At 40.8% G+C, this 27,243-nt stretch overlaps 1 protein-coding gene and 1 long non-coding RNA gene across 2 annotated transcripts in view; one reads left to right on the top strand and one right to left on the bottom strand.

Annotated features, from left to right (window-relative positions):
* LOC111837681 (uncharacterized) overlaps positions 1-25,992 on the top strand; it is a 31,895-nt gene extending 5,903 nt beyond the window's left edge. The window contains exons 2-8 of the long non-coding RNA XR_002836708.2: positions 2,832-2,910; positions 21,483-21,597; positions 22,873-22,982; positions 23,396-23,625; positions 24,571-24,840; positions 25,138-25,340; positions 25,486-25,992. This is a non-coding gene — a long non-coding RNA (uncharacterized lncRNA). The remainder of the gene's footprint in view (positions 1-2,831; positions 2,911-21,482; positions 21,598-22,872; positions 22,983-23,395; positions 23,626-24,570; positions 24,841-25,137; positions 25,341-25,485) is intronic.
* msx1a (muscle segment homeobox 1a) lies at positions 6,810-8,926 on the bottom strand. The gene is made up of 2 exons (XM_023799941.2): positions 8,258-8,926; positions 6,810-7,892 (listed from the first exon to the last, which is right to left on the bottom strand). Exons 1-2 carry the CDS (start codon positions 8,685-8,687, stop codon positions 7,474-7,476), a joined length of 849 nt encoding a protein of 282 aa, XP_023655709.1. The 5' UTR covers positions 8,688-8,926; the 3' UTR covers positions 6,810-7,473.
* Positions 25,993-27,243: the final 1,251 nt, after the last annotated feature.

The raw sequence follows: 27,243 nt of genomic DNA, 5'->3' as shown, positions 1-27,243 counted from the left end.
GTTTCCTTCTTATTTGATTCCAGTTTTATTTTTAAACTGAAGGATAACCTATAGCTGGCCGACTTTCCACATCTGGGTCACAGCAGTGAAAGGCCATTGAAAGACGACTTTGCTCTCAATCAATTGATGCAATGTTAGAGACTCAATGACTCCATTGAACATGTTCCAGGGAAATTTCTGAGAAACACACACACGGGAATGGACTGGACTGTCAGCGGTGAAAAATATGACAGGGCACCGAGTGGCGTTTCGTAGACTGAACCTTCAGAGGCATCTAGTTTGCCAAGAGTTGCTCTTGGTTTCCAGGATGTGTATCTAATTAAACCAAAAGTGTTAGTATTGGATTTAAAATGTGTGGAGGCCAATTACGGTGCGTAAATAAAACAGAGCATCAGCCAAGGGATACATTCAGGTCAAACTAGAGTCCTTCGTGAAGGAAATCCATCTGCCTGGTCACTGAGCCCAAGGAAGTGGTGTTTCGTGCGCTTATCCCGAGAAGGATCACAGACGTCAGTTTGCTGTTAATGACGGCCGGTTTACAAACACTGCATGTTTGCATATGTCCGAATTAAATGACACGCTCGATTTGTCCGGCAGAACATTTGCTGGCTTGTATTAAAAGTACCAAAAAAAAAAAAAAACGCGGAAAGGTGGATTTTTGTGGAAGAAAACCTACGGCATCCAACACCCTTACACTTTAATATGTAGGACAATCTGCCCGAAGACTCCACAGTTTCAGTCTGACGCGTTTGTAACTCTAATGACATAAATGTATTACTATATGTCCTTTGGTTGAATAGACCTTCTGTTTTCATGCAGCGTTTACTGGAAACCTCTGGAAAAGGTTATTGAGTTTGCATTATGCTGTCAGCTTAGATGCCTTGGGTCACATAGATCTCTGTAGTATATATTTCTAAGTTGTTTTATTTTTGCATAACTTGTAGAATATTATTCACAACATTAACTCGTGCATTTGTAGCAACAAAATTGTTTGACACGAATAAATGTCTTGGCCAGTGAGTGATAACATTGTGGCTGGAAAGAATCGGGACTATGTGGGACTATCTAATATGTTAATTAAATTGGGATGTAGTCTTGAACAGGTTTTGCTGAATTATTTGAGCAAAACCAGATCTTCGATTCTTCCTTGTGTAAATCATGACTTTTTATTGTTGGTTTTACTGCATAATATAGATGCCGTCTGCAGTGAACACACGAATATTTTGCGATGATGAGCTGTTAACAGGAGAAGGTGGACAAACTTCCAGGGGGACCAGATAGGATCTAATCCTACGCTAACATATCGCTCATTACCGTGCCGCCTGCTTTGCTCCTATTTCTGTTACATTTCAGCTGTAGCCGTGAAGTTCTCTTAATCAATCTTTGTGCACCATTAACACATTCATAGCTTTTGTTTACTCAACGGATAAAGACCCGTCAGTAACACAGCTCAACCTTAATGTGACTAATAGTTACTTATTTTAGAAATACTTTTTGGAAATGTTACATAAACAGCTGAGAAACATGTTGCAGGTGTAATTACAAACTCCTGCATGGAGAGGGTTATTAAAGTAATTATTTCAGCTTGTTTGAATTTGGCAGTAAAGCCCACCTCTGGTCTACGTGTGCAGTTGCATGTTCTCCCTGTTTCATGTGGGCTTCCTTTAGCAGTATAAAGATATGCAGTTAGGCTAATTGAAGTCTCTAACTTAGCCATAGTGCATGTGTCTGTGCATATGTGCTCTGATGGATCCAAATCCCATTCCGGGTAAAGGCCTGACTTGCCATGACCCTGTACTAGATGAGCGGGTTTATGATGGATTTATTAAGCTAGCATGCACATTTGCAGACTTTTGCTTACTTGCTATATCATAAATATCTGTGGCTTTTCTACTGTCATTATGACTTTTTGTGAGTAAGCGCAGTGAGTAAATCTTTGAATGTTCACCAGGACTGGATTGTTGTTCTATTAAAAATCTAACCTGGAATTTGAGGTCCCCCCACAGTAAATTTTGCAGACGGGGTCCCCAGTATGAATTTCATGTCCCATATTCACATTGGCCTGCTGGGAAATTGCCCAGAATTCCACATGGCCAGTCCAACCCTTCACACACATGTTGCATGCTATTCAGTGAGTCCTGTGCCATGTCTTTCCCGTGACTTTGCAGCACGCATGAGTCACCTAGGACTCCACACACCTGTGGAGCTGAAGCAGCTAATAGAGGAGCAGTTTGTAGAAGCCGGTCCGTGAATGTCTGATAAAATGGGTGTTTGACAAGGACAGTTGAGCAGTTGTTTCACCTTTTGAGCAAATTTGCTTAAAAAATAATATAATGGTAATGTTCCATTAATATTTAATGGGAGGACACTGGAAATTACCTCATGATGTTACCTGTAAATATTGTATGAAACTGCAAATCTCTTTTATTCTGAAAGAATAACTGTTTATTTAGTTTGTCTAACAGTAACGAACATCTATTGTGTATAACAGGGTTTCTTAATAAGGGACCCCAATGGTTAGTGAAGCTCATTTTTGTTCGTGAATAAATTGTGATTTTGGAATTTCTCAGTTGTTGTGTTTTCTTCAGCAAAGAAAATGACCACCTTACCTTCAACAAGGAACATGTATAATCCATCACAAAATCCAGAATAGGTAGCTATAGGCCTACAGTGAGATCCGACATTATTGGGGGGGCCGCGGAAGAGACAATGATCCTCATGCGGATTATCATATTAATAAGGAGCAATCAATTGAATTTCACCTATTGAAAACAATACTATTCAGCGTGTTCATTGCACCTTTAAATATTATTGAAACCTTTCCTTCACAGATCGTCCTGAGCTGACATCGGAGCCGCCTTGTCTACGTTTGGAGTACGTCTGCCGACCGATTCCTGTTTTCAACAGAAGGTGGTGCCATCGTATTTGTACAAAACAACCCCCCCCCTCCCCCGCACTCCACGAGCGCGCACAGACACGCATCCAGGGACATCGCACATACACGCACACCAACACCTGCCTTGAAGTAATAAAAAAGGATAAATAGATAAATATATATTATTGCCGTTTTTACTAGTTCCCACATTTTAAAACCAACACTGTATTTTCATACATATCCATTACATTTTAAAGTGCAATCATCATTATTCGTCTCAGTATTAAAACATTATTATTATTATTATTATTATTATTATTATTATTATTGCTGTTGTTCTTTAACAGTGGCAGACCTTGTAGTTGTAGCAGGTTAAAAATGGTTTTTGATACATGACATATATTTTCAGTGTTAGATTTATTATAATCAAATTGCCTCAATATTTAACAGTCTAAGATGTTTCCTATCATAATTTAATTCTTCCGCAGTGCTGTGCTGGGTTCTTAAGTTCTCTGTATACCGATAACTGCAGTCACGGTTGAAAAGTATAAACATTTAAAAACAAATTCGATATAAAACTGTTACGGAATAATAAACCCGATAAAAAAAAATTTAATGTAAAAAAGAAAATATGACAAGGTGCGTTCACGAACGCATTGACACATTAATGCGATTGAATCGTTTAAAATAATAAGAAATGATATCGTTTGCTGTTTCGAACTTTGACCGTTGCAGTATTCGTTAAAACTACATTTAAAAAGAAATGAAAATCATACATGCGAGACGTGATTTTTGTGTTCAAGTAGAATGTGATGGAATGTTATTTACGTTTTAAACGTGATTAGGCCTAATTAAACAACAGAATTATTGTTCAAATATATATTCTGAATACACAGGGCTTAGGAAGCACTCCTGCCGGATCATTTTTCGGTATAAAATCTCTCAACGATGTTCAGTTTCTTCAGAGTTTTTTTATCTTTTATTTTATTTTATTATGTTATCTTCGCTCCTTCATGCGTAATCGCTAGTCCTTTCCGTATTTGATATAGGCTGCAGTTATTGCTGGATGAAAACCTTACTCATCCGTCGATAGATTTAAATATCACCATATCATGTCAAACGTAAAACCGACCGTAATTTCGTACATTTTAACCTGAACGCTACATTCTTTATAGGCTACATGAAAAACGTGTATTTTTTGTGAAAATTAAATCGTTCGGTGGTACTTTAATAAAATAGCAATACGGTACATCATTTGCTGTAAAATGTGTACCAATCACTCCAAGTGCTGCTTTGGGAGGAAGAAAATCCTACAATGGTATACTACATATCTAAACACACAAAAATGGCCTTGCAGATCGAACAGTTCGGGATATGGATTTGAAATATAAATAAATGTTGTATTGATTGTGTAGGCCTATCTGGGTTTTTGAGAAGGGCTTTATCATTTTAAGGTATCTTTTTTATCATCATCATCATCATTACTATTATACATATAAGACGGGACGCTTTGTCCGTTTAAAATCCTTTATGTCGCATTTAAAAAGCAATTAAAAACGTGCCCATGGTCGACAATATTAGATATTTATCCTTGCTATATAGAAACTTCTAAAACACGAATCTACATTATACCATAAAGGCCACCCTGCTATTTAGCAAACTGCGAGGAAAGCATCGCATGCTTTTCGGATTTTTAAGCATGATGTCCAGGTGACCTTTTCTAGGCCTCGCTAAACTGAATCACTTTCTTCGCATGTCCTCCCGCAGAATATGTCATTCCACTTGCAACTGAATACACGGTTTTTGGTGTTCGGTAAACGACGTGTGATCGTTATCCTGCTGTTGGGGCTCTCGCCAACCGTGGGTCTACGTGGCGCCAAGTACCACGAGTAGAAAGGAAAATAGTGATTCTCTCTGCTAACTACCCGTTGTGATCTTTTGGTTGATAAAAACAAAAGTGAGTTTTGTTTTCTCTTCGGCCTCGGGCAAGAAGAGGGGAATAAGAAAAAGGAGGGGGGATTCCCTTGAAAAGAACCGACAGATCTTTTTACTCTTTTGTGTGAACTTTTCTTTTCAGGTCGAGCGCTCATCCGTGTGATTCTCAACTTATTGTCATTACTTATTTATTAATTGTTCCCTCCTGGGTGTAATTGAGCAAGGAGCGACTTCTACCCCAGAGGGAGGACAAGCTGGTGCCTAGAGCGAAACCTGTCACGTTGCAAAGCCTTGTCTATTTGACAGCTGTCTGTGATAAATCGGGCTTCATTCCAAAAAGCAGTACTATAAACGATACCGGTTAACACTCGTCGTATTTTTTCTCATCATAACTTATTCATGTTCATGTAACTTCACATGCAATTTGTAATTTTAATTCACGTAAATAAAAGAGGCTCGGGACATGTATGTAGTATAAAAGCTGCGAATGAGTGAGTGAGCGAGAGAGAGAGAGAGAGAGAGAGAGAAAACTGTTGCGCATCTCAGATGCCGAAAGTCTCATTGACATTTTCTAAATGATAAAAGTTCCGCCTTGCCTGCAGCTACAGCCTAACTGGAGCCAACGTGAGTCTGCGGAAGACAGTCTTTGGTCATTACAGCAATTATTTCGTTCCAATTTAACCTCAGCCCAAAACTTTAGGAATGTCTGAAAATTACCCTGTAAAAAGTAATAAAAGTAATATTTAATGCATAGCTTGGAGTGTAATTATTCCTAATTAACTTGTTTTTATTTTTAAGTGTTAGAAAAGTATTTTTGTAATGCAGAAATATACAGTACTTGTATCGTTTCCACTGTTCCACGACATGAGAGTGTAATGGATTTCAGTCGCCTTTCCAAAGCACAAGGAATACTACCTGTATAATATAATATCTAAACGACGGTGTAATGGGACTCAAACCTAATAATTTGGGCCTCGATCCAATCTCTAATTTAACCAAGTTTTTTGAAGCCCCACTGACTCGTAAGGTCCCTCTGAGCTTGCCCGGCGCCAAGAAAATCTAAGGGGGTTATTTCAAAGCAATAGGTAACAGCTGTAGAAATACATTCCGGGTTTTGTTCAGTGAAATGGTACGTGACAGTTTAAATACACACTGTAACATTTAAACTGCTAAAATCGTGGACTGGTGGTTCGCATATATAAACCCCAAACGTCAAATGCAAATCGGCGTATAGTCGATAAATAAACTTCGATTAAGAGTGTGTATTGAGAAATTTCTTCATTTGCTATCTTAATTACATAACTGTATCTTTATGTCATTACATCTAGAGTAACAAAACAACTGTTTCAACCCTGGAAGTCCCTATAAATGGAAGATAATCATGGAACCATAAATAAAACCTGAATTTTTACTACTTATACGCAACAAGAAAGCAGAATGAAATGGAGATGGCTAATATGTTTTAAAAATAGATGCTATTCTATAATTTTCCAAACATGCAAGCAAGCTTTAGCATTTTTGGGAAAACTGCACATTTGCATTTTTGTTAAAGATGTGTCTGTCTATTGCATTTCGATTTCATTCAAAGCTGACTTAATTAAAAACATGGATTCTTAATAATCCGTGTTTCATACCCATAATTGTACTTTCCTCACTTGGGACAAAAAAAAAATAACGTGTCAAGTCTTTGCTTATATAAAATTTTGTCTTCAGCTCATTGTACGTGGGATACTAAAGACTGTGGCAATGTCGAAGAAAACAATGTGAGTTTCATAATTTAGTCGCATCCCTTAAAAAGCAGGCAATGGCAGCGCTGAGATGTGTTCTCATTTCGAGTTCTATGTGGTGTCTCTTACTCATCAGTCGTTCACTTCCTGTTGAAATTGTGAATGCTGTGGTACATATAAATGATGCGCAACAAAAAAGTAAACTAGTTATGTGAATTTTGTCGAAATGCACAGACGTTAGGATTTTTAATCAACATTGACAACTACCATAATGAAAAAGAATAAAAATTTTATTGTTAATTTATTTAACAAATATATTCATAATATAAATGATGATATTTTCAAATATACAGTATATTACAGTACACAAATCCCTTCCGAAGGGAACAGTTATTAAACAGACAGTGCTGTTAAATTAAAAATGCTATGGTTTACGAAAGAGCAAACAGCTGCTTATCAAATTCAGAAACCCACACTTTTTTCTTGCATGTTAAGAATGCAAATAAAATTGCTTGACCCTTTCTAGATTTAGAGTGTAATAATTACCTTAATTAGTGGTGAAAGCACAATCTATTTGGGGGATTAAGGCCTGTTCGGGCACAACGCCATTAAAGACAGTGGTATTATAAAACGTCAGCCGTATAAGACGCCTGCGGGTTTCTAGTTTAATTGTTTTTCCGTGTTTTCTCGATACAAGATCGGATAGGACATGGTCAGCCATGGCATCGTTAGTACAGGTGTGCAATTGCCAAAATATATTACCTGCTCGAGCCAACATGTTTCGCTTTCTATTATTTTTTCCCGCATTAGACTACTGGTCCGATAATTACACATTGCTGATAAAACAACTTTGAGTCTTTTTTTCCCACGCACTCCTGTTTGCTGGCGGAGTTTGAAATCTTCGGCAAGAGCTCCTATTAAGCGCGGCCTTGTTCTTTAGGCCAGGTGATACATGCTGTATCCAACATGTGCAGCATACAGTCCAACGGGAGACACCGGTAAGGAATGGCGCTGGAAGGGGTGCGATGCTCCATATGATGCTGGGACGTGGGCGCCGAGGGGAAACGAAATCCCAAATGCTGGGGGCAGCATCGGCTTGGCTGCCATTTTCAGCTTTTCCAGTTCTGCCTCCTGTAGGCGTTTGGCTTTCGCCCGCCGGTTCTGGAACCAGATTTTGACCTGGGTTTCAGTCAGGTTCAAGGAACTAGAGAACTCGGCCCGCTCGGCGATGGACAGGTACTGCTTCTGTCGGAACTTCCTCTCCAGTGCCAAGAGCTGCGATGTCGTAAAGGGGGTCCTCGGTTTCCTATTAGTTTTATGTTTTCTTAAGGGGCAGGCGGGCGGGCTAAGTCTTCCTAAAGTAAGCAAAGAAAGACAAAATTAATTAGATTTCCTTTGGGTGAAATGCAAAACAAATTGCTCGTGATATGGACGTGAGATGTGTGTTTATAATAAAAGGTTATTCTGAATCACTTAAAGTAATCTAAATGTGACATTTACAATCATCTGACATTGACAGTGATTTGCTTTGAATGACTTACCAATGCGCCGGACACCTCTCTTGTAATACTCATCAGTCAGCTATAGCATTTATTTGACGTGTATTAAAATAATTTTGTAATCGGTCCAAATATAGCATTCACCATTTTAGATGTTTTTATGCTATTTTCACATCAGCCATTCTATTTTGAAAGTTGACATACATCAGCAACAAACTTACTTGTTGGAGGAGGCGAGAACCGAGGACTTTGTATCCAAGAAGTTCTGTCTTGTTTGTCTGGGCTTTCTGATTTGACAAGTGCGTCCTCCTGCATTTTCATCATTCCTCCCACTGAAAATGGCGAGCCCAAACCTAACGGCGAAACCGCAGTTTCTGTTCCACTTAGCGATCCCCTTCTTGGACTCAGGGCATGGGATGTCCCCGCGACAGGCGTCCCATCAGAAGCTGACAAGTCCCTGCTGGGTTTCCGATCAGCCATGAGAGCCTCGACACTAAAGGGAAGAATCGCAACTTTTGGCTTCTCCGTCTCCTCTTCGCTTGACATGTTCAGATTGGTCTGCATCTCGCTCCTGCCGCTGATGACACCGCGTGAAGAATCTTCAGCTTTCAAGCCAATTGGTAATGTAGACATAGCGACACTTGGGGCCATACAGAGACGATCTTGACTGAAATTACTACTACAGGGTTTGAAATGCAATTTGGTACAGAGGCTGAAGACCTCCTGCACTTACAGCATAGTCACGTTTCTCCTTAGTTAGAGCGAAGGGCATTTATTAAGGCAGGCAAGGGAGAGCGTTGTCCAATCAGCGCAATGGTAGGCGTGGTCATTCGCTTGCTTTTGCACGGTTTTGCCAGTAAACTAGTACTTCGGGGTTATTTGTCGGCATTGCGAATGTAAACAATTAAACTAAATATTACAACCGGGAATAAACAAAAATGTATGTTAGAAATAAAAGCACTATAGTGTATAGCGTGGAGGAAATTCGAGTCTAAAGGACGGAGGCTGCAGGATGATGAGGGAATATAAACTTCTACGTTGTGACTGTAATGAATTATTTTTATTGTCGTTATTCTAATTGATATGGTTCCCGTTATAATCCTTGTTTCTGTTTATATATATTGACAATATCGTCATGTATTATTTATGAAGCATTATTTACAGGTTCGCGTTTGCTCTGTTCTGCAGTTGCTTTATCCGGATAGTGATTACTTCTACCTATTACCCAATAACCACCTAAAAAAGAAAGGAAAACCTCTTCTGCACATGCAGGTTGCACAACGTATACGGCTTTCTTTAATGTAATCGGTCTCTTGCTGGGAAAAGTTTATTGATAGCTGCAGGGCTGTAATCACATAGAAACACACAGGGCCTTCAAGTCGTTTTAGGGTAATTATCGGGCTTGGGGGAGGATCGCCGGGATTTTCTTCCTTTGACTAGATCCATTAAAATCAGAAATTATGTGCATTCGAGTGGGGGTCGGGGGTAACATGGGGCAAACGCTATATTAAACTGCTTGTCACAGGCGTATTTCAAACCTATCTCTGTTATCGCAACAGAAACACGTTTGCTTAAGCGAAATTTTCGTTTAATGAAAGAGTTGTAAGGCGTGCAGGAGGTTGGGTTTCCAGGAAAGTGCACAAAATTAAAAAGTTGAATATTTATCCAAATACAATTTAGAAATAGTACATTTATTTTAATGTGCTTGTTTTTATATTAAGTTGTTTTTTCTTCCTCCTTAAAAACGCAAGAATTATTTGCAGCCATCGTTTTGGTTTATTTCAAATTAAATCTCTTAAAATTTCAGCCTGCCTAGTCGCATGGAAATGTAACAAGTATTTCCTACTTGCATTGGTTTTAATGCCTTCTCTGGGAAGCGTCTGCATTGCTAATTGCTAAGTATAAACAATCTGTCACGATTAGTCAGTCCCTCTAATAGGCAGACAAGTTATGTTGTTTTAGGCGCCAGCAGCGGCTTGATCAAAGAGTCCTACTTCAGGGAGACTATTGAAAAACTTTAACCCGCATCAAGAGCGCAACCCGCCTCCCCCTGCCCGCCCTAGCCCTGGGACATTAGGCTATTCAGCCTGAAAAATTAGCTTTCTCAGCCGATCGCACGCCATTTTCCAACTTTTTTTTTCATATGGACTAGTTTAATAATGCTCAAAGAAAAAGGTCAGTACCCCCCACTAGTCTTCATGAGAGCGCCCCCAAAGAAAAAGATTCCTTGGAACAAACTCGGGGGCAGTGCTCTCAGATATGCAATGTTATGTTACGCACCGCTTGGCATTTACTTTGTGAACTACGGCAGTCTTACAACAAAGGCATATCAAAAACATGCAAAATATACATTCCATTTGAAAACAAAGATTTTTTTTTTAAATTGACACGGTTATTTTTAAAGACGGGCTGCCTTTTAAACTTGAAAATTTACAGTGCACTGGAATGCATATAAACCCAAGGGTGTGTATCATTATTTACCCCTTTTTTCTTTTCTCTTTGGGTAAACAGTAATTGGTTTGTAACTGATATAAAATGACATGCAAACAGTAATTTAGCATTTCCTTAATTTCACATCCGGAACTCAGAAGAAATAAATCTGCAATTAAGTTTGGAAACACTTAAAGCCTATTACATAAAATGAGTAGCAGTGTGTGTTCACCCTCGTTTCCTTTGATGTGCGCAGATCTCGTAAGTAACAGGTCTGTTTGAAGTAAGTCCCTCGACGAGCTTCTGCCCGCTCGCACTTAGGCATTTTCGGACGTGCACTCGTAAAATGGTCCGCATAAACACAAATATGCACACACGAAACACATTAACGCGTCTGCGTCTCTCCTAACATATACGCCTGTCTGTCGCGGTGTGCACGATTAAAATCAGTTCAAATAAGCAAGGGGCTGTAGTGAGATTTCAAGAAAATTGGGAGAAGACTGCCCGAAATGTGCATTTTGGGCCATATGAGAAAACAGCATCCTTCGTGTTTACTTCAGTTTATGTGTGTAGGGGCCAGAAGGACATTGGCATTTGAGAACAATATGGGGGGCAATTAGCATCCCAAACACTGCCTTTATTAAAGTAATGAATGTGCCACGAAAAAGACGATTACCATACCGTTTTATTTTAATCTCAAGGCAACAAATGAGGGTTGAACTAGGGTACAAAACAACAACGAGCCACTTCGGAGCTTTGTTTAACTTTATAAACTCAACCTTTGATACGGAGTCCGGAGGCAGGGACGCAGGACAAAGACCCTTTGTCGTCCTCCCACTGAAAGTTGTCTTAACCCTTTTCATGCAAAGTCTGTCAATTTTGACTTTAAAGACTTAAAAGGCATGATGGCTATCAAACGGAGTTTCGGGCCGGGATGTTTGCCCTCTGTGAAAGTGAAATCTAAATGACTTCATAACAACCAGTTGAACACACATGTGTCTTATTAAATGTAGAGGCCTGATTTTTATTTTTTTTATTTTTTGCGATGTGCAGACTTGATCGTGTGTACTATTTATTTATTAAATACAATTTATTGAATACAATAATAACGAAAGTAGACGGATAAAAAGAGAGAGTTGTGCCTTGTGGATTTAAAGTGTGCAATTTATAGATACTCTATTGCTGTCTTTAAAATATTATGACGCGCATTTCTGAAAGGAATGCGTCTTTTTTTTTTCTTCAATGGCCGAAATTAATTTGATCGCGACATTTTGATGCACTTGCAAAAGATAAAAGGAAGGGCCGGTCGTCTCCTTCAAGATCTCTATAATTATAGATAATATATCCTATTTCAAAGCAATTAGCCCAATCAGGCGTAACGAGGCACTTTGCTGCCAGAGAGTAACAATGCCTTACGGTTATTTAAGCTTTAAGATGTCATGCAGACTCTACGGCTCTTCTGTTTGCCTTACAGTCTTGGCTCTGGTGGTAGATCCGTGGCAAGCTTGGTGTTTTTAACTGGCACATTTCACTGTAATTAATAATAGGGGTTATTATGCTGCTAGGCAGTCAATATTGAGTTTATAATGCTAGGGTGCTTTTTGCTGAGAAAACGGAGTTGACACAAGAGAAACGCCCGCTTTAATCACTGTCACTGGTGCCTTAATGTTTTTAGTGGACATTACACATAGGTTAACGCCCGATGCTTTAACCCTCAATGGACATGTCAGTGTTACATTAATGGAGTCGCGGTTTAGTGAAGAAGTCACAGAGCCATGTGTCAGGGATTAACAGACTCACGTTTGCAAATGTCAATGCATCTCACCTTGTCAAGCCTTACTGGAGAGCGAGGTATGTCAGTGTGCGCGTGTTAATGGGACGTACGCACAGAAACATGCTTCTACTAATTGTGTATTTTATTACCCTGTCAAATTTCCTTCCAATTCCAAGAAAAACATTGGCACATGGAAAATTATTTTGTCTTGCTTTAAATTTGATAAAAAGTAAATGAGTTTCCCATATATTCGTTTTGATGTACCAAGCTCCAGTAAATATCTGCCCGAAAGAGCATCTCCTCCGCATGTCCCATCACTAATAAAATTCTGTTAAACCAATCGACAAATGATATTAGCATTTCCAGGGTGTGTCTATACAGATCCATGATGATTTCACTCACAACATATTTAACAATTTTGCAGGCAAAACGTTCATTTAAACTTATATTTTAAAAATATGTATTTCAAACCATGCTTGTTTAAAAAGAAAGCTACACTAGCCACTAATACTAAGCTTGCAGAGTTTCTATGAGGCTTCCAAAGATCCCAAGGTTTTTAAAAGGGTAATTTCTCAGGTTGATTGTGACAATCGTGACGAGCGATGCAGGAAGACTTGTCTGTGCGTCATTGTTATTCAAGGAAATACCGGTTTGCCAGTGATTGTACAGCTTTTGGGAAAAGCCAGTAAACAGATAGTGGGCTTTTATGTGGATGGTAAACAGGTGAAGACCTGCAAGGAGCCCTTGGAATTCCAGCTGGAACAATGTCCGTTTAATACTTGATTTGGGAAAAATCCATGCAACTGTTGCGCAGTTATTATTATTGTTGTTGTTGTTGTTGTTGTTAATAATAATAATAATAATAATAATAATAATAATAATAATAATAATAAATAGGTCTTGTGTATAATGGTGACTTGTTTAGCCATAGATTCAATCAATCTTATTCAGGATTCAGGAACAACTTAGAAGCTCAAACTTTAGCTTGTCTTGATTGTACTTAAATGCATTGAAATATATATTTTATTGAGCAAAATACAAAATTACCTAAATATAATTCTGTTGCAACCCAAATTCAGTCTTTAGTATTGTGGTGCTGCATTACTCATGTTTTAAAAATCGTGTTTTGCTCTAGTATAAGTCTCACACCGGGCAGAAGTATCAGCAGCCCATCAGAAAAACGCTATGCAAAATGTTACGCCAAACATTATTTATTATATTAATGAAATAGTAGAGGTAAGGTGGATATCTGTTGAAATTTATTTAGAGATAAACTTCACGTATTCTCCTAAGCCTCAACATATAATCATAACCTAAAATAAATTAGCAATAAATCATTCAGATTTTAATATGTTGTATTGTTGTTTAATATGTTGTATGTATATATAAATATAACTCTAAATAGGCCTATATAAATAATAACATTGCATACTTGTTTTAATTTTTATTGTACATGGGCTACACCATTATACGATAATGTACTATAAAACTATAGCCTAATAGGTTTTTCACAGTGTGCCTAGTAATACTGCTACTAAAACTACTACTACTACTACTACTACTACTACTACTAATAATAATAATAATAATAATAATAATAATAATAATAATAATAATAATAATGCTATAGGCTATGAAGCATTTCTTCCTATATGTCCGACGCTGCTGGGAAACTTTTCCAGCGGATGCAGCGGTTTCCGCGTCCTGCTTCTCTCACTGTCTCCTGTGAACACAGGCTACAGAAAGCAACCGCTTCGTTTCAGCTTCAAGAGCTCTAGAGTTACGCTCTGCGAACGACGGTCATTAAATCGTGGATTTATGTACATCGTTCTCCTGTCCCTTCTGTCCCTAATGTTATTCTTCGTTTTCACCGACAATTATTATTATTATTATTATTTGCTTCGTGGTGGAGTAAATTAACGTCTCATCTTTTCTGTAGTCGTTCAATTTCAAATTTGGATTCAAGATCGGATTGAATTTTTATTTGGATTGAAGTCTTTTTTTGGTTTCCGCTCACCTGCTTATGCTCATTGTGTAGCTTTTAAATAATGCGCAGTCAGTATAATTATTATCCATTAACGAATATCTCTGCATAGTTTTTGTCACTACAGCGCACTATGATTTAATCATATTGGGATTCAGTTTACTATGCTGAGCATTGGATAAATATTGGTTTATCAAACGAAAATACACATACGAAGTTGTAATTTTATTCTGTTGTATCAATTGTAAATCTATGAAATATCCTCTGAATTCTGCCTTGTTCTAAAATCAGAGCCGTATCTATACATCATTGTTCGAAGTCTAATTAGATAAAATTTAGTACAGTGATCTCTGTCTTCAATACAAGATGTGAAGCTAAAAAACAAAATGACCTGACAAAATGCAGGGACGTGACTGGGTATTTGTTAATATTTGTTAATATAAAAACGAATCGGATCCACCAAAGTAATATGCAAAAACGACGCAGAATATGCGTGCTTAGAAAACAGTTTAGCCTGCTTAAATTAATATAGTATATAATGCATGTAAATGAAAATATCCGAAAAACCGAATGACAACAATTACTGTTATTACAGTAATGCACACGTGCATGGGTATTTTAAACGGGAGGGGAAGATTTTGGAAACGCTAACAATTTTGATCTGACGAAATATGACCTCTAGGTGACACTTTAAAGCAAACGAATTTCGGTTTGTTTATAGGCCTGAACCCTTAACCCCTGGATATAATGTGACGTTGTTTAACCCCTGTAAATTTGAGATAAAACAGCGTTACTTTTTATGAATTGGATCAAGCCATCCCTCACACAGAAACCTTTGAAACAGATAATTGAAGTAGATTTAATTAGCAAACGGTATTTCTTTTCAGGTCATTACACAGAAAGCATTTTTATAAAAGTGAATATGATCCACTGGACTGGTTAATGTGATATTAAGCATGCAAATGGTTTGATTTAATGTTGGCGATAAAACCATTACTGAATTAAGTACGAGGGATAATTTCTAGCATGCTGAATGAGTCCTGTAAAAAGTTGACGAATGCCCAAGACACGTAATAAGCAATCAATTTTAGTAAGCAATTTTAAAGGATTTCAAAGTCACACATTTTAATTTGTAAAACAAATTAAATTACCGCACAAACAATAGGTTATAAAGCAACTGTACGGTAATTTCAACAAACGTTAATTATTATTGTTGTTGTTGTTGTTGTTGTTGTTGTTGCACTACACTTAGGTTCTCCGCACGATAATGGATGTGTAAGTATCGAAAAACTTATAATACTTATAATATGGAATATCAAGAAATCTTTGTTTTGTTGTCTCCGCTCATATACAAATCATGAAAACGTCCGAAAGTATAGTTTCCGAATAAACAGAAGTTTTGTTTAACGTTCATATAATTAGCTTACCCCATGGACTTGCACAGGATAAACCGGCTGGAAGACGAATGGGCTGATGGATAATTCGTTTATTTTATTCTATTTTTTTTAGATGACATGGTTTATTTCAGTCTATTAATCCACATCTATATAATAAACGCGAAATACCAAATCCATGCCGGACCGGAAGTAAGTGTGGGAAAAGGATTAACACCTTAAAATGGTCTATTATCACATACATTTTATCCAAATTTCTGTTCTTTTGTCTTGCAGTAGCATGAACAAATATTAAATATTTATTCATTTCCAAATACGTCAGAAGCCAACAAGATACTTTTCTGGCTGAAGACCCTCTCCTGAAGTCTAATAATTTGCCGGATAGATGACAGGAGGCACCTCTCTGCCCCATAGCCAAAGTGGCAGGGAGGAGAAACTGCTTCTTACCATCTGGAGGACAGGGTAGAAACCCAGACATCATGGTACCAGTGAATGGTGGCAGAGGTAGTGCTTACTGTCTTGTGGTTGGGGGTGGCATTTGTTTGCCTTTTCCTTCATACAGTGGAGAAAAAGGTTCAGTTTCAGGTTACTCCCCAGACACTCGATGGTCCCTCTTCAGGAGAAACTGAAAAGCTTCACTGTGACCCAACGTGAGGCCCAGAGACCAGGTGGCACAGACCTGGTGAATTCTAGTCCCAGTGGCAGTCAGTACCTCACAGATGTGAGCGATGGGTCAGTAAGCTTATGCTAAATGGGTCGTAGCCAGTTTGTAAGAGGATTTTGGCCAGTTTCTTCAAGGAGTGCTGAGCTTTGCAAGCTCATGTGTGACCCCTGCAGGTGTGCGTATTTTAGGCACCGCATGCAGCCTTTCTAAGGGAACACCATGGTACGACCAAGACATTACCAACCTTTCAGCTCTATGCTTTTATGCCAGGCATCGGTGCTTATTAAGAAATTCCAAACAGAATGTTTTTGTCATTTTTTTGTGAAAGCGCACTAGCCAGAGTGATGTGAGTGCTTAAGACCTAAATAGTCTCATTAATATAGGCCCAAGTAGATCAAGAAGCAAAAGCAAGTGTATATGTCTTATATAAAAATGTTTGGCTTCTCTGTAGCCTTCATCACTTTTTATTTGTGAAGTGCTCTTCCTAACTTTCTGTGTGCTTTACCGTACCCTACTGTGCCAAACTGCTCATTTCTCACTGAAATGCTTAAATGTATATACACCTACTTATAGTAAAAACAAGTATTAAATTTGAGCCTTAAGAGAGCAATGAATTGGTTCTAATCTGTGCAATATTTTGGGTCATTTTGGGGAATATTTTGAGTTGGATTCTGGGAGTATCTGCAAATCACGGTTCCTTTGAAAAGAACTTCAAAGCCCCTAATAAAGCAGTGGAATCTGCTCTGGAGATGCAGTGAGTGCTTTTCTTGAACTGGGATGGTGGAGCGTGGCTGGGTGAGACTCGCTGGTCAACACATCTAAGCAGAGGTCTATGTTATAGGGGGAGAAACCCCGAGGTTAGTGTCACACTGGAGAAATAGAATATATTTAGAAATATGTTTATAATTTTAGCAGTTATACCAGTGGCTGACAGTAAATTAATGCAAAGGTTTGTGTTCCTGGGACTGATCATTTAATATTATATATGTTGAAGGGACACTGACATAGCATCAGTCCATCCATTCCACCCACCTTCAGATCAATTTTTCTGGGCTGGGGTGGAACACAGACCAGTCAGTACAGGGCACAAGGGAAGGGAATTCTCCAGTCCGTCGTAGGACACATACCCACATAACAGAAGACTCTAATGCAGCTACAGATGAACATGAAAACTCCCAACCCAGTGTCATGGCATGGACATCGGAAAGGAGGGAAGATCCATACGCTGGCTTTTAAATAAACTGAAAGTTACTTCCAGAGCAATATTTATAAAGAAGGAAGAAACAAAATGACTATGAGGGGTCAAAACAAAAGGCAGGGAGAATCAATTAGGAGGGGATAAGACTGACTAAATCACGCATGGTGAGGTAGGGAGAACCGCAACACAAAGCACTATTACTGACACTGACAATCCAAGAGTGGCAACTAACAGGGAGCACCAGCACCAGCACCAGCACCAGCACCAGCACCAGCACCAGCACCAGCACCAGCACCAGCACCAGCACCAGCACCAGCACCAAAGCACAACAGTAAAAATGAGCAATGGATAACCAGAGAAAAGGGTAGGTACTTATATACTCAGGTGACGAGGTTAAACAAGGAACAGGTGCGAGTAATGAATCACTTAATGAGCACATTAGTACTGGGAATAGGGCAGAAGACGAGATGACCAGCGACATCTGCTGGCCTAACAGGAACATGGCAGACACAGTAGGGACAGATCCTGACAGCCAAGGTGGCGTAAGGCCATCATGCTGCCCACATATTATTAATGAATTACCAAAATTATTACCATTGTCATCATCGTCATTAATCTCATCTTGGTATTAGTTTAACAGCTTTTCAGTCTGATTTTAGTAAAAAACAATTGGGCTCTTAAAATGGATTGTACATCTATCTGATAAGATTCCTTTCTCGCCATAATAATACCCACAGTTCACTGTACAGTGTGTCATGTGTGTCCTGGAATATCAGGGAAAGCTGGGTGTCGGCCAGTCTGGCTTACCATACACACCACTCATACAGGAAGCAGTGAGGAATCATTACGTGAGTATGGCTGAAGGGAGATGTCATTCAAATCAGGTGTTCCCTGATGGCTGGGGCACAGGTTGCATCTGCTGTGATGCTGGCTTGGACCTCATTCAAGAATGGGATGGACCTGTACTTTAGACCAGAGCATTGACAGTGTCGGTACAAGTTAATGCTGCCTCATCTGTTTGCATCTATTGAAGTTAATGCACTTTATCTATTTATATCAGCCACAATTAATGCCACCTCATCTATTTATATCAGCTGCAGTTAATGCCACCTTGCAGGGGTGTAGTTAATGGATAGGGGGGGATAGGGGGGCTGAGCTTTTACTAGGGGGGGGATCAATGGCAAACTATTCATGACTTAAGTCAATAAATACACATTTATTTGGGGGGGTAAAAAATATTTTAAGGGGCTAAAATCCCCTTTATATAGGCCTAAAGATGCCCCTACCACCTTGCCTATTTATAACAACTGCAGTTAATGCCACCTTATATATTTACATCAACTGCAGTTAATGCCAGATCAAGATCCAAAATATAGCAGAACCAATCAACTAGAATCTGTGAATCTAAATTGTACAGTGTCCTCAAAGGACAATGTAAAGCTATACAGTACAGAAACAAAATAAGTTAATGAAACTGCTATGGCACAGGAATAATTCTTACAAAAACTGGTTGCAGATTAATCCTGTAAAACAGGTTGAGCTTGTGTCGTCAGATGTTAAGAAAGGGGGCCAAGGTTCAGGGAGAGGGATCTGCTGTGGAAACCCCTGAACGCGCTTGCTGACGGACAGTCCCCCCAGGGTGAGGTGGGCCCCGCCAGTCGGTATTCCAAAACTTTGGCGTCTGCTTCCAGCGGGCTCCGTCTGCAATCCGTTGCCAGGGCAACACACCGGGCGTTCCACAGGAATTCGTTCCAATAATGGCGGCCCTCAGATCTCGGACAGGCCCGCGATGAATGGCCAGGCGGTTATCACACAGCTGGAGCAAAATCAAACGGTCCCTACGAGGAGGGGACGGCTTCTGAGCGGCGCCCCCAGCAGGGGACATGTGTGCTGCACTCAGCTTCACAAGGGCAAGATTTCTGTTGATAGCCTGGTTTGGGGAAGGAGAAGAGGAATTCGCTTGGGCCCCATGTCCCTTAAACCTCAGTACAGCACAAACATCAGCTGCAGCACTGGTCTCCCTGTAAATGAGAGTTTTCACCTTAAGTTTAAAGGGGAGCTGTTGAATTATCCAGGCTGAATTCAGTCAGCTTGCACAGCAGCATGGGAGAGGAAACACCCCTGGATACTCGAGGATTGGCTCTTTCCTATAGCAAGGGCTCTGTTACTGTAGCCAAGTATCGGGTGTGACCATGTGCATATCGGGTGTGACCATGTGCATATCGGTTGTGACCATGTGAATTCATACTTTGAGTAGGAACATTCATTTGTGCCCCTGGTTTGAATGCAACGCCAATTTGTTTTTTAAGAATATACTCGCATGGATAGGTACGCACATATTTTCACACTTGAAGAGGTGATTACATGCACCATCACACATAATCACATAAGCAGCACGCACTGTGGTAAAATTGTGCATATTTGTGTGACAATATATCTGTGTCTTGGTGTTTTAAATGTAGCCTTGGTCTCTCTCAAATCCTCCAAATTGACATTTCCATCTATCTACAGACCCAAAGCCATCACACATATGCACACACACACACACACACACACACACACACACACACAAATCGGTCTTCCTATCTAAATGAGGGCCGTCCATTCTTTTCTATGGGAAAAACTCTAATCCCAATCATGACACCCTTAACCTCCACCCATCCCTAACCTTAACCATAAGTAACCAGCCCAAATACAAGACTTTTGGCATTTTTACTGTACTTTTTTGATTGCATTCACAGATTTTTATGAAACTGAGGTTACCCAAATGGGGACCTCAAAAGATGTCCCCAGAAGTAGGGAAATTTCAGGGTTCAGTACACTTCGGGGACAATATGCTCCTCAAATGTGATCTATGCAAACCCCCCCCCCCCCCCCCCACACACACACACACACACACACACACACACAAAGCTTTGTAATACTACCTTTGTGGGGAGCCTCCGTTCATTAATATGGAGAAAACTCTAATCCCAACATGATGACCATTACCCCCAACCAGTCCTAACTTTAACCATAAGTAACCAATCAAAATACAAAATACAAGTCCTCACAATGTCCAAACAACTGGTTTTTATCACATTGTGAAGACATTTGGACCCTACAATGTAATACATAACCACTACCCCCCCCCCACACACACACACACAAACACACACACACACGATCATTCTTCTCCACAGCCCTAGTCCTGCATGATGGGGGTCAGGGGGGCCATTTGCCACCCCGCCTCTGCTCATCCTCCAAACGAACTTAATTTAATTAAGCCTGTCAGCACTATTGATTTTGGCACTTTCAATTATGGCTCCTTCATGGCCCCTGGATCTACTGATCTGTGATGAAGGCCCTATCAGCATGGGCACACATGGAGGAGGGCTCCTTTGTCTCCGAAGCGCCCTGCCACTGGAGCTGACATATGGCTCTCTGCGCAGCCCCTCTCCCCTGCCGGCCCCCATAATTAATTCCTCATTAGACAGCTCTTTATTGTTTAATTTGTGCAGTTTATAATCAAATTGGGCAGATTAATTGTGGCCAAATTCAAGCCGGCTGTTGAAAAATAAACGTTTCTCTCTCCCCCCCCCCATAACTTACACTTCACTTACCCCAGGGGACAAAGTAAAATATAACACTTTAACTATTTGTCTGCATTTTGAGTAATAAATGGGGGCATTTAAAGTGCAGAGGCATTTAACAAGCATTTATGAAACACTTCTTTATGTTATATATTTTCTTTCATTCCCTAATTGGAAAAGTCACTCTTACACATGCATGTGCTTATTTATGACTCTGCCTGGGCTCTGTTTCTGACTGTACCTGCATCAAAACTGTTGGTTTATGCAGAGAAGCCTTCTGCCCTCTGTATGTTGGTTTCTAACAGCCTGCAGTGTGATCTCCTGAATGGGAGCAGCTGCATTACTCATTTGAATATTACACACAGGTAACAGCTTGACCACAATCCCAGCTGAACTTATCTGCTTTTTTCTTTTCTTTTCACAAATTCAGCACTGATGAGCGGCAGGTGAAGGCGGGGATCTCCAAGGGGCCGTCTGACCGGCGATGCTCACAGGAGAAGCCGATCGATGATCAGACGAGAGCAGCCCTCACGGTTCACATTACAGTGAGAAAAGCAATTTGTACCAAGCGTTTACAGCGCATGCTAAATTGGTGCCTGAAACACCAGCCGCCTTTAACACTTAATAAAACGGTAATGAAAGCGGGTCTTAAATGGGGAGGGGGGGTGGGGCTTTCTACACTGACGGAGACTCAGAGTCCCGGTCTGCTGTGCCCAAGCGGCCCGTAAAGTCAGACTCTCCCCAACAGGGTTTAAGTGAAAACAGACATGGCTTTTCCTGAAGTCCCTTCCTGGTGTACATCAGCTAATTTTTTTCTGATTCAACAACGTGGAAGAAATAGAGGTTCTGGCTCTTAAAGGCGTATTAAAGCAGACTCCTAAAGGGGTGCATGGTTCTTCATGGATGTCTAAATCTGGGGAAGCTTTTTTGATAGCAGACTGTTATCAGGACATCCCTATGCATTCCTTGCCATAATGTATTCCAGTACCCATAATACACAGCGTGGTCTTCATGGTCAGCCTGTTATGGACATCAGTTTGAATGTTAAATATTACCCATAACACAGTAGGAGGAGAGACGTATTATAGATCTTGTCATTGAGTCTGGGTAAGAAATGGAAACTATGTGAGGTGAACACAGCAAAATTTAGCTATAAAATTATTCAGGTTAATAAAAAGATAATTAGCATGGTACAATACACCGAAGCAATTATCATGTCATTCAAGAGATATTGTTTCATTATTTGGGTATAGGCAGTAATTGGAAATGGTGTAAGGAAGCAACCCTGCAGACTAATTGTGTGTGTGTGTGTGTGTGTGTGTGTGTGTGCGAGCGGGTTTACCTATCCTTATGGGGACATAATATGTCCCCATAACGTGATAAATATCTGTTTTTTTTTCTATTTTATAAAAATCGGTGACTGCTATGAAAAAACTAAAAATGCAAAAACTCTTGTATTTTGTTAGGTTACTTATGGTTATGGTTAGGGCAGGGTAGGGGTTAAGGTTGTCATAGTTAGCGTTAGCATTTTTCCCATTGAAATGAATTAGCGGTCCCCATAAGGATATGTTTACCCTACATGTGCGTGTGTGTGTGACTGTGTGTTTGCGAGGGATTAACACTGAAGGCAGTAGAGCACGACACAGTCAAAGCCAGACTGAATTCCCTTTCTGCAGTTAAGCCAGTATTCCTCATTAGTTGAGCCGTACTCCCGCTTTATAATGCTATAAAGCCGTTGTCAGTGAACTCTGATTGGGGCAGATAACCTATCTCGGTCTCATCAGAGCCGGCTCTGAAATCTCCTTTCCACACTGTCCCAGCCTTTTAAGGAAAATGGCCACTTTGATGCTCTCCAAGGACTGAAATGGGAGGCCTCGACCTGCATATATCTTAATATTCCCCCATGTAATGTCCTCCACAATATACCAGGGTAAGCTGTGACCTCATAGCTACATTACTTTAATGTTAAAAAAAGAACAAAGCTCGGATGTAGAATTGTCTGCTGTTACTTCAGGCTGAACTGACTGTTTTCTGTTAATCTCCTCAAGTTAATTGTATTAGATGATATGGGGCCTACAGATTAACACAGTTGTTACCCTTTAACAATGGCACCGTGTAGGGAAGCAAACACTAATGGTATTTTATGGCAAACAGTTGTTCTTTTTGTATTGTTTGGGCCATAATGATAATCGAGTGTGCCATTGGTACTTAAGAGCCATTGGCACTTAAATTAAGTCGCTGCTTCATTTGGAAGTGGGATCGAATCATTGTTAGACCCAGTCTGCCAGTGCGGTTGTATGCAGCGAGGTAAACATGGCCTGATTTGGCTCTTACTCGTTTCAGATGTTCTCCAGGTCCTGCTCAGGCTTCTGGGAGATGGCTGCAGCCTGTGTTGTGATGCTGTCAGGCCACCTCAAATCCCCCTCATGTGCCTGGCCCTGAGAGAATGGTGGAGGGGGGGGGGGGTGAAGGACAGTAGTGTGAACTAGGTGCCCTGCACTCATTCTTCGTGATTTTCAGGGCCCTTCCCTGATGCCCAAAACGCAGAGCCCCAGAAAGGGTCCTTTGGGAAGGTGCGTCCACAAGTGGCCCTGACAGCGACACGTCCCGATCGGGGGGGGGGGGGGGGGGGAGCATTACAGGCTACGCAAACATCACCCCCGGGGCCCTGCATGTCAGGATCCCATGGACGAACACGTTGGCACAAACATAGCGAGTGTCTGTGGCTGGCGGGGGAGTGACGTTAATTATATTTTTGCCCCTGTACCTCTGCCCCACACCCCTCTCTAGAAAAACAGGATACTGAGGTACCCGCACTAATCCATGAGTTAAACACGAAAAATGGAGGGGTTTATTTGCTCTACCATTAAGGGGCACTTCACAGTTTTAAACAGTTTTTAAAAACTAGTACAGATGCCCGTTTAATGCTCCCCCACCCCAAGATTTTTTTGGTGTTACATTTCTGCTGCTGTTTTTCCAGGACCCAATGGTTAGCAGGGAGATAGAATCAGTATCAAACAATAATGTCCATTTTATATTAAAACATCAAATTCAACTCAGAATACAGAGTCTCTGTGTTTCAGAAGGCTACTGTGCTTTCAGTTTGGTTAAACTCATTTTCAGTAATTAATGAGCTGTAATTAAAACTTCTCACTTCCATTTTCGTTTTACAGGCAGAGTGAGGTTCTCTATTCTATATTGATTAATGATTCATGCATGGCCCTTGTGGGCTTTTCCTTTCTTTCCTGTTTTCCTTTTGGTCAATAAAAATTAGATTCCCAACAGCAGAAAAACCACACTATGAATTTTTATCATGATTACAAAAGCTTCTTGGACCTGTTCCTAATCTCTCACAAAGGTGACTGCTGTCACAATCACATAAATTCCTGCAAAGACTTTTGTTTTTCACACTTTTGAAAGTAGCTAATTTATGGCAATAAGGTAGGCTATTTATTTTTCATTTTTACTTACTTAATGGTTTTCATGCATTTATTATACATTTTTCACTGTCTTTTCAGTCTGTCAAATGACCTGGTTAAGCGGGCAATTGTTCTCGCGAGTCTGGCCTTGGCGCACGGTACAGTAGACGGAGCGGACTGATCGATGTCACGGACAACATGCCGGGACACTTTGAGTGAAAAATAAAGGGCTCACCCAGTCTGCGCTCTGGAATCCCTGTGATGAAATGTGCCGGCTTTGTTCCCTTCCGAGGCGGTGCGCTGTTCCATTCTGCATGGGTAATCATGTGACGAATGACCCTGATTGGCTCCAACAAAGGCCCGTCAAAGGTGAGACGTCTGGCTGACAAAGGAACAATGTCCCACCCCCCAGGCATACTGTATTAATAACTCTGGGCTTTAATATTCATTGCTCATGATGCTTGAAATCTGCAAACAGCTTAATAATAAGCGCCAGTTGGACTATGTTGTTCTGCATGAGTCCTGTTTATTATGAGATTTAATTTGCATAAATATTATTACTGCTGATATCATTAGTGGTGACTATGATGACAAGCCACTTAAGTTTTTTCACTTTTCAATGCTTATGTATGTGTTTTTATTTTACTGAGGCTTTCTTTGACACAGGCTTGGATCTTTTGGTCTTCAGCCCCGCCTGTCAGACGCCACGGTGGCAGCTGATTGGCAGAGCTGTGTCTGGAGCCTCCTGGAAAGGATGCCCTGCCATGGACATTCCTGTAAAGTGGGCACGCGCGCCAGAGCATGGGTGGGAGCGATCTGCCCTGCCACAAACCACAACGATCTTCATAATCATCAGAATCAAAACGGTGGTAATTTAAGTCTCGTCACATTGTCAATTGTTTTGTAATGACTTTAAAAAAACAACCCAAATCTGACCTATACCTCCATAAGTGAAACATTTGGGCTCTGAAATGTCAGAGGAGATTGCAGGTTGGTGTCACCTTGCAATTACAGACCATCTGTGGCTGGCAGACTGAGCTCTGTGAAGAGTATAGGAGTCAAGTTGTGTTGGAAGCCAACACAGCTAAACCAGGAAGAACAAAGCTTCACCAGGAAGGGCTGATTTTATGGCTATATTGTAGGGCAATCTGTGTGCTGTATTATTATCAGTCATGTCTGCTATTCACATCATTAAACATCTTTTTTATTATAAATTTGTGTTCTTAAAAGGTCCTTTTGATCATCAGCAAAGAGAAAAGGGATGTTTAGGTTTGACCTTAAGGAAAATATCAATATCAGGTACACATATGCACACAAACGCTTTTATGCTGCTATAGCAGGAAAATATAAGTATTCTTTCATTCATTGTGTCTGATGTGTCATTGGAGAAGTATCTGCATTTTTATGTGTGTGCCTCATGAATATGCAAATATTTTCATATATCAATGAGAACAGCACAAGTCACATGCTACCCTCTCTCTGATGCTATGCCGGAAGCCTAATATCTTGATAGAAAGAAAACTGAATGTCCTGCTTGTGATCAATAAAGCCCTTTTAGGAGGTTTTCAAGATTTGCACTCATATCTGCTCAATGTTCTCCTTTTCTCAGCTGGATGAATGAAAAGGCGCTTGCAGCTGGCGAGGTGAGAAGGTCTCCCTGACGATGGCAGATCAGGCCTGTAAATGAACAGGGGAATGAAGTGTGATGACGTCTTTATTGGGCCACAATGAGATTAGCACGCCTGAATAAAGAGGCAACACACAGACGTACACGATTAAGGGATGCCCCCCCCGCCTCCCACTGACTCCCAGGGGTCCAGGATGAAGCATGGGGAGAGAAGCCTGGGGGCAGGGCTGCTCGGAAAGGCCGGGATCTGCGCCTCCCCGCTGTTCCACCTCCACCCGCCGAGGGCTGCATCTGCCTTGTCGGCCCCAGCTCAGGGGGCAGAGAGACACAATGAAATTGGGGTGACCTGTCGCTAGGGGCCGGACGCAGGCGCCATGGGCTTATGGGTGAGAATGATTCTAATTGCTGTCATTTTCCCGCAGCTAATCCAAGGGACTGTTGAGTGGGATGCCGGGGTAGAAGGGCGGGGAAGCGCAGTAAGCGCAGGCGGACACAGCAGCGGGAGGAGCTGGGTGAGCGGGAGCCCTCTGTAGTCTCTGATGGCTGTTCACGGGCCCTAAACGACTAGCTCACTGAGCCCTTCTGCTCATTCGTACGTGGCTGTATCTGGGTTTGCAGGAAATCACACTGATACCCTTCCTATGTGTTTCCCAGCTGCTCCCCAAGTATCACATACACTGTGAAACCTTGTAGGTTGGCACCTTCTCCCTGGGTGAGACTTTCTCCATTAGCCACGAGTTTCGGTGCAGAAACAGTGCAGGAGATCTGTGTTGGTTTGTGTCATCTTTAGGCTAAAAGTGACAAAGCGAAAGCCCCCACTCCCCCCCCCCCCCCCATCCTCACACACAATCTTATTTGTTTTGGCTTTATTAAAAGAAATCAGCTCATTTGCACCAGTGACCAAAATGGTTCCCAGTTCTGAAGTCACTGTCTGTAATCAGTACAATTAGACTTTGGTTTCCCGTAATTGGAGAACGGCGCTCTCATTTGACACATATTATTATGTCGTTAAGTAGATGGTTTGATAGACGAGGTTTGGAAGTTAGGGCTCCGCCACCCGCAGTAGTGCCTGGCACGAGCACCCGCACACGTGCTCTTGGGTGCCACCACTTTCATCTCCCAGGACAATCACAGATGCGCCACCC

Source organism: Paramormyrops kingsleyae, chromosome 12 (assembly GCF_048594095.1).
Source record: "Paramormyrops kingsleyae isolate MSU_618 chromosome 12, PKINGS_0.4, whole genome shotgun sequence".
In the NCBI taxonomy this organism is placed as follows: Eukaryota; Metazoa; Chordata; class Actinopteri; order Osteoglossiformes; family Mormyridae; genus Paramormyrops; species Paramormyrops kingsleyae.
Note: the sequence above shows the minus strand (reverse complement) of the source record. Positions and strands in the feature narration are given on the sequence as shown.

What these genes read in the sequence shown, in the direction of transcription:
- msx1a (XM_023799941.2), bottom strand. Translation starts at nt 8,687, where the DNA reads ATGGCCCCAAGTGTCGCTATGTCTACATTACCAATTGGCTTGAAAGCT. An exon ending in GTTCTCGCCTCCTCCAACAA is followed by an intron (nt 7,893 to 8,257) that starts GTAAGTTTGTTG and finishes TGCTTACTTTAG; the next exon opens with GAAGACTTAGCCCGCCCGCC.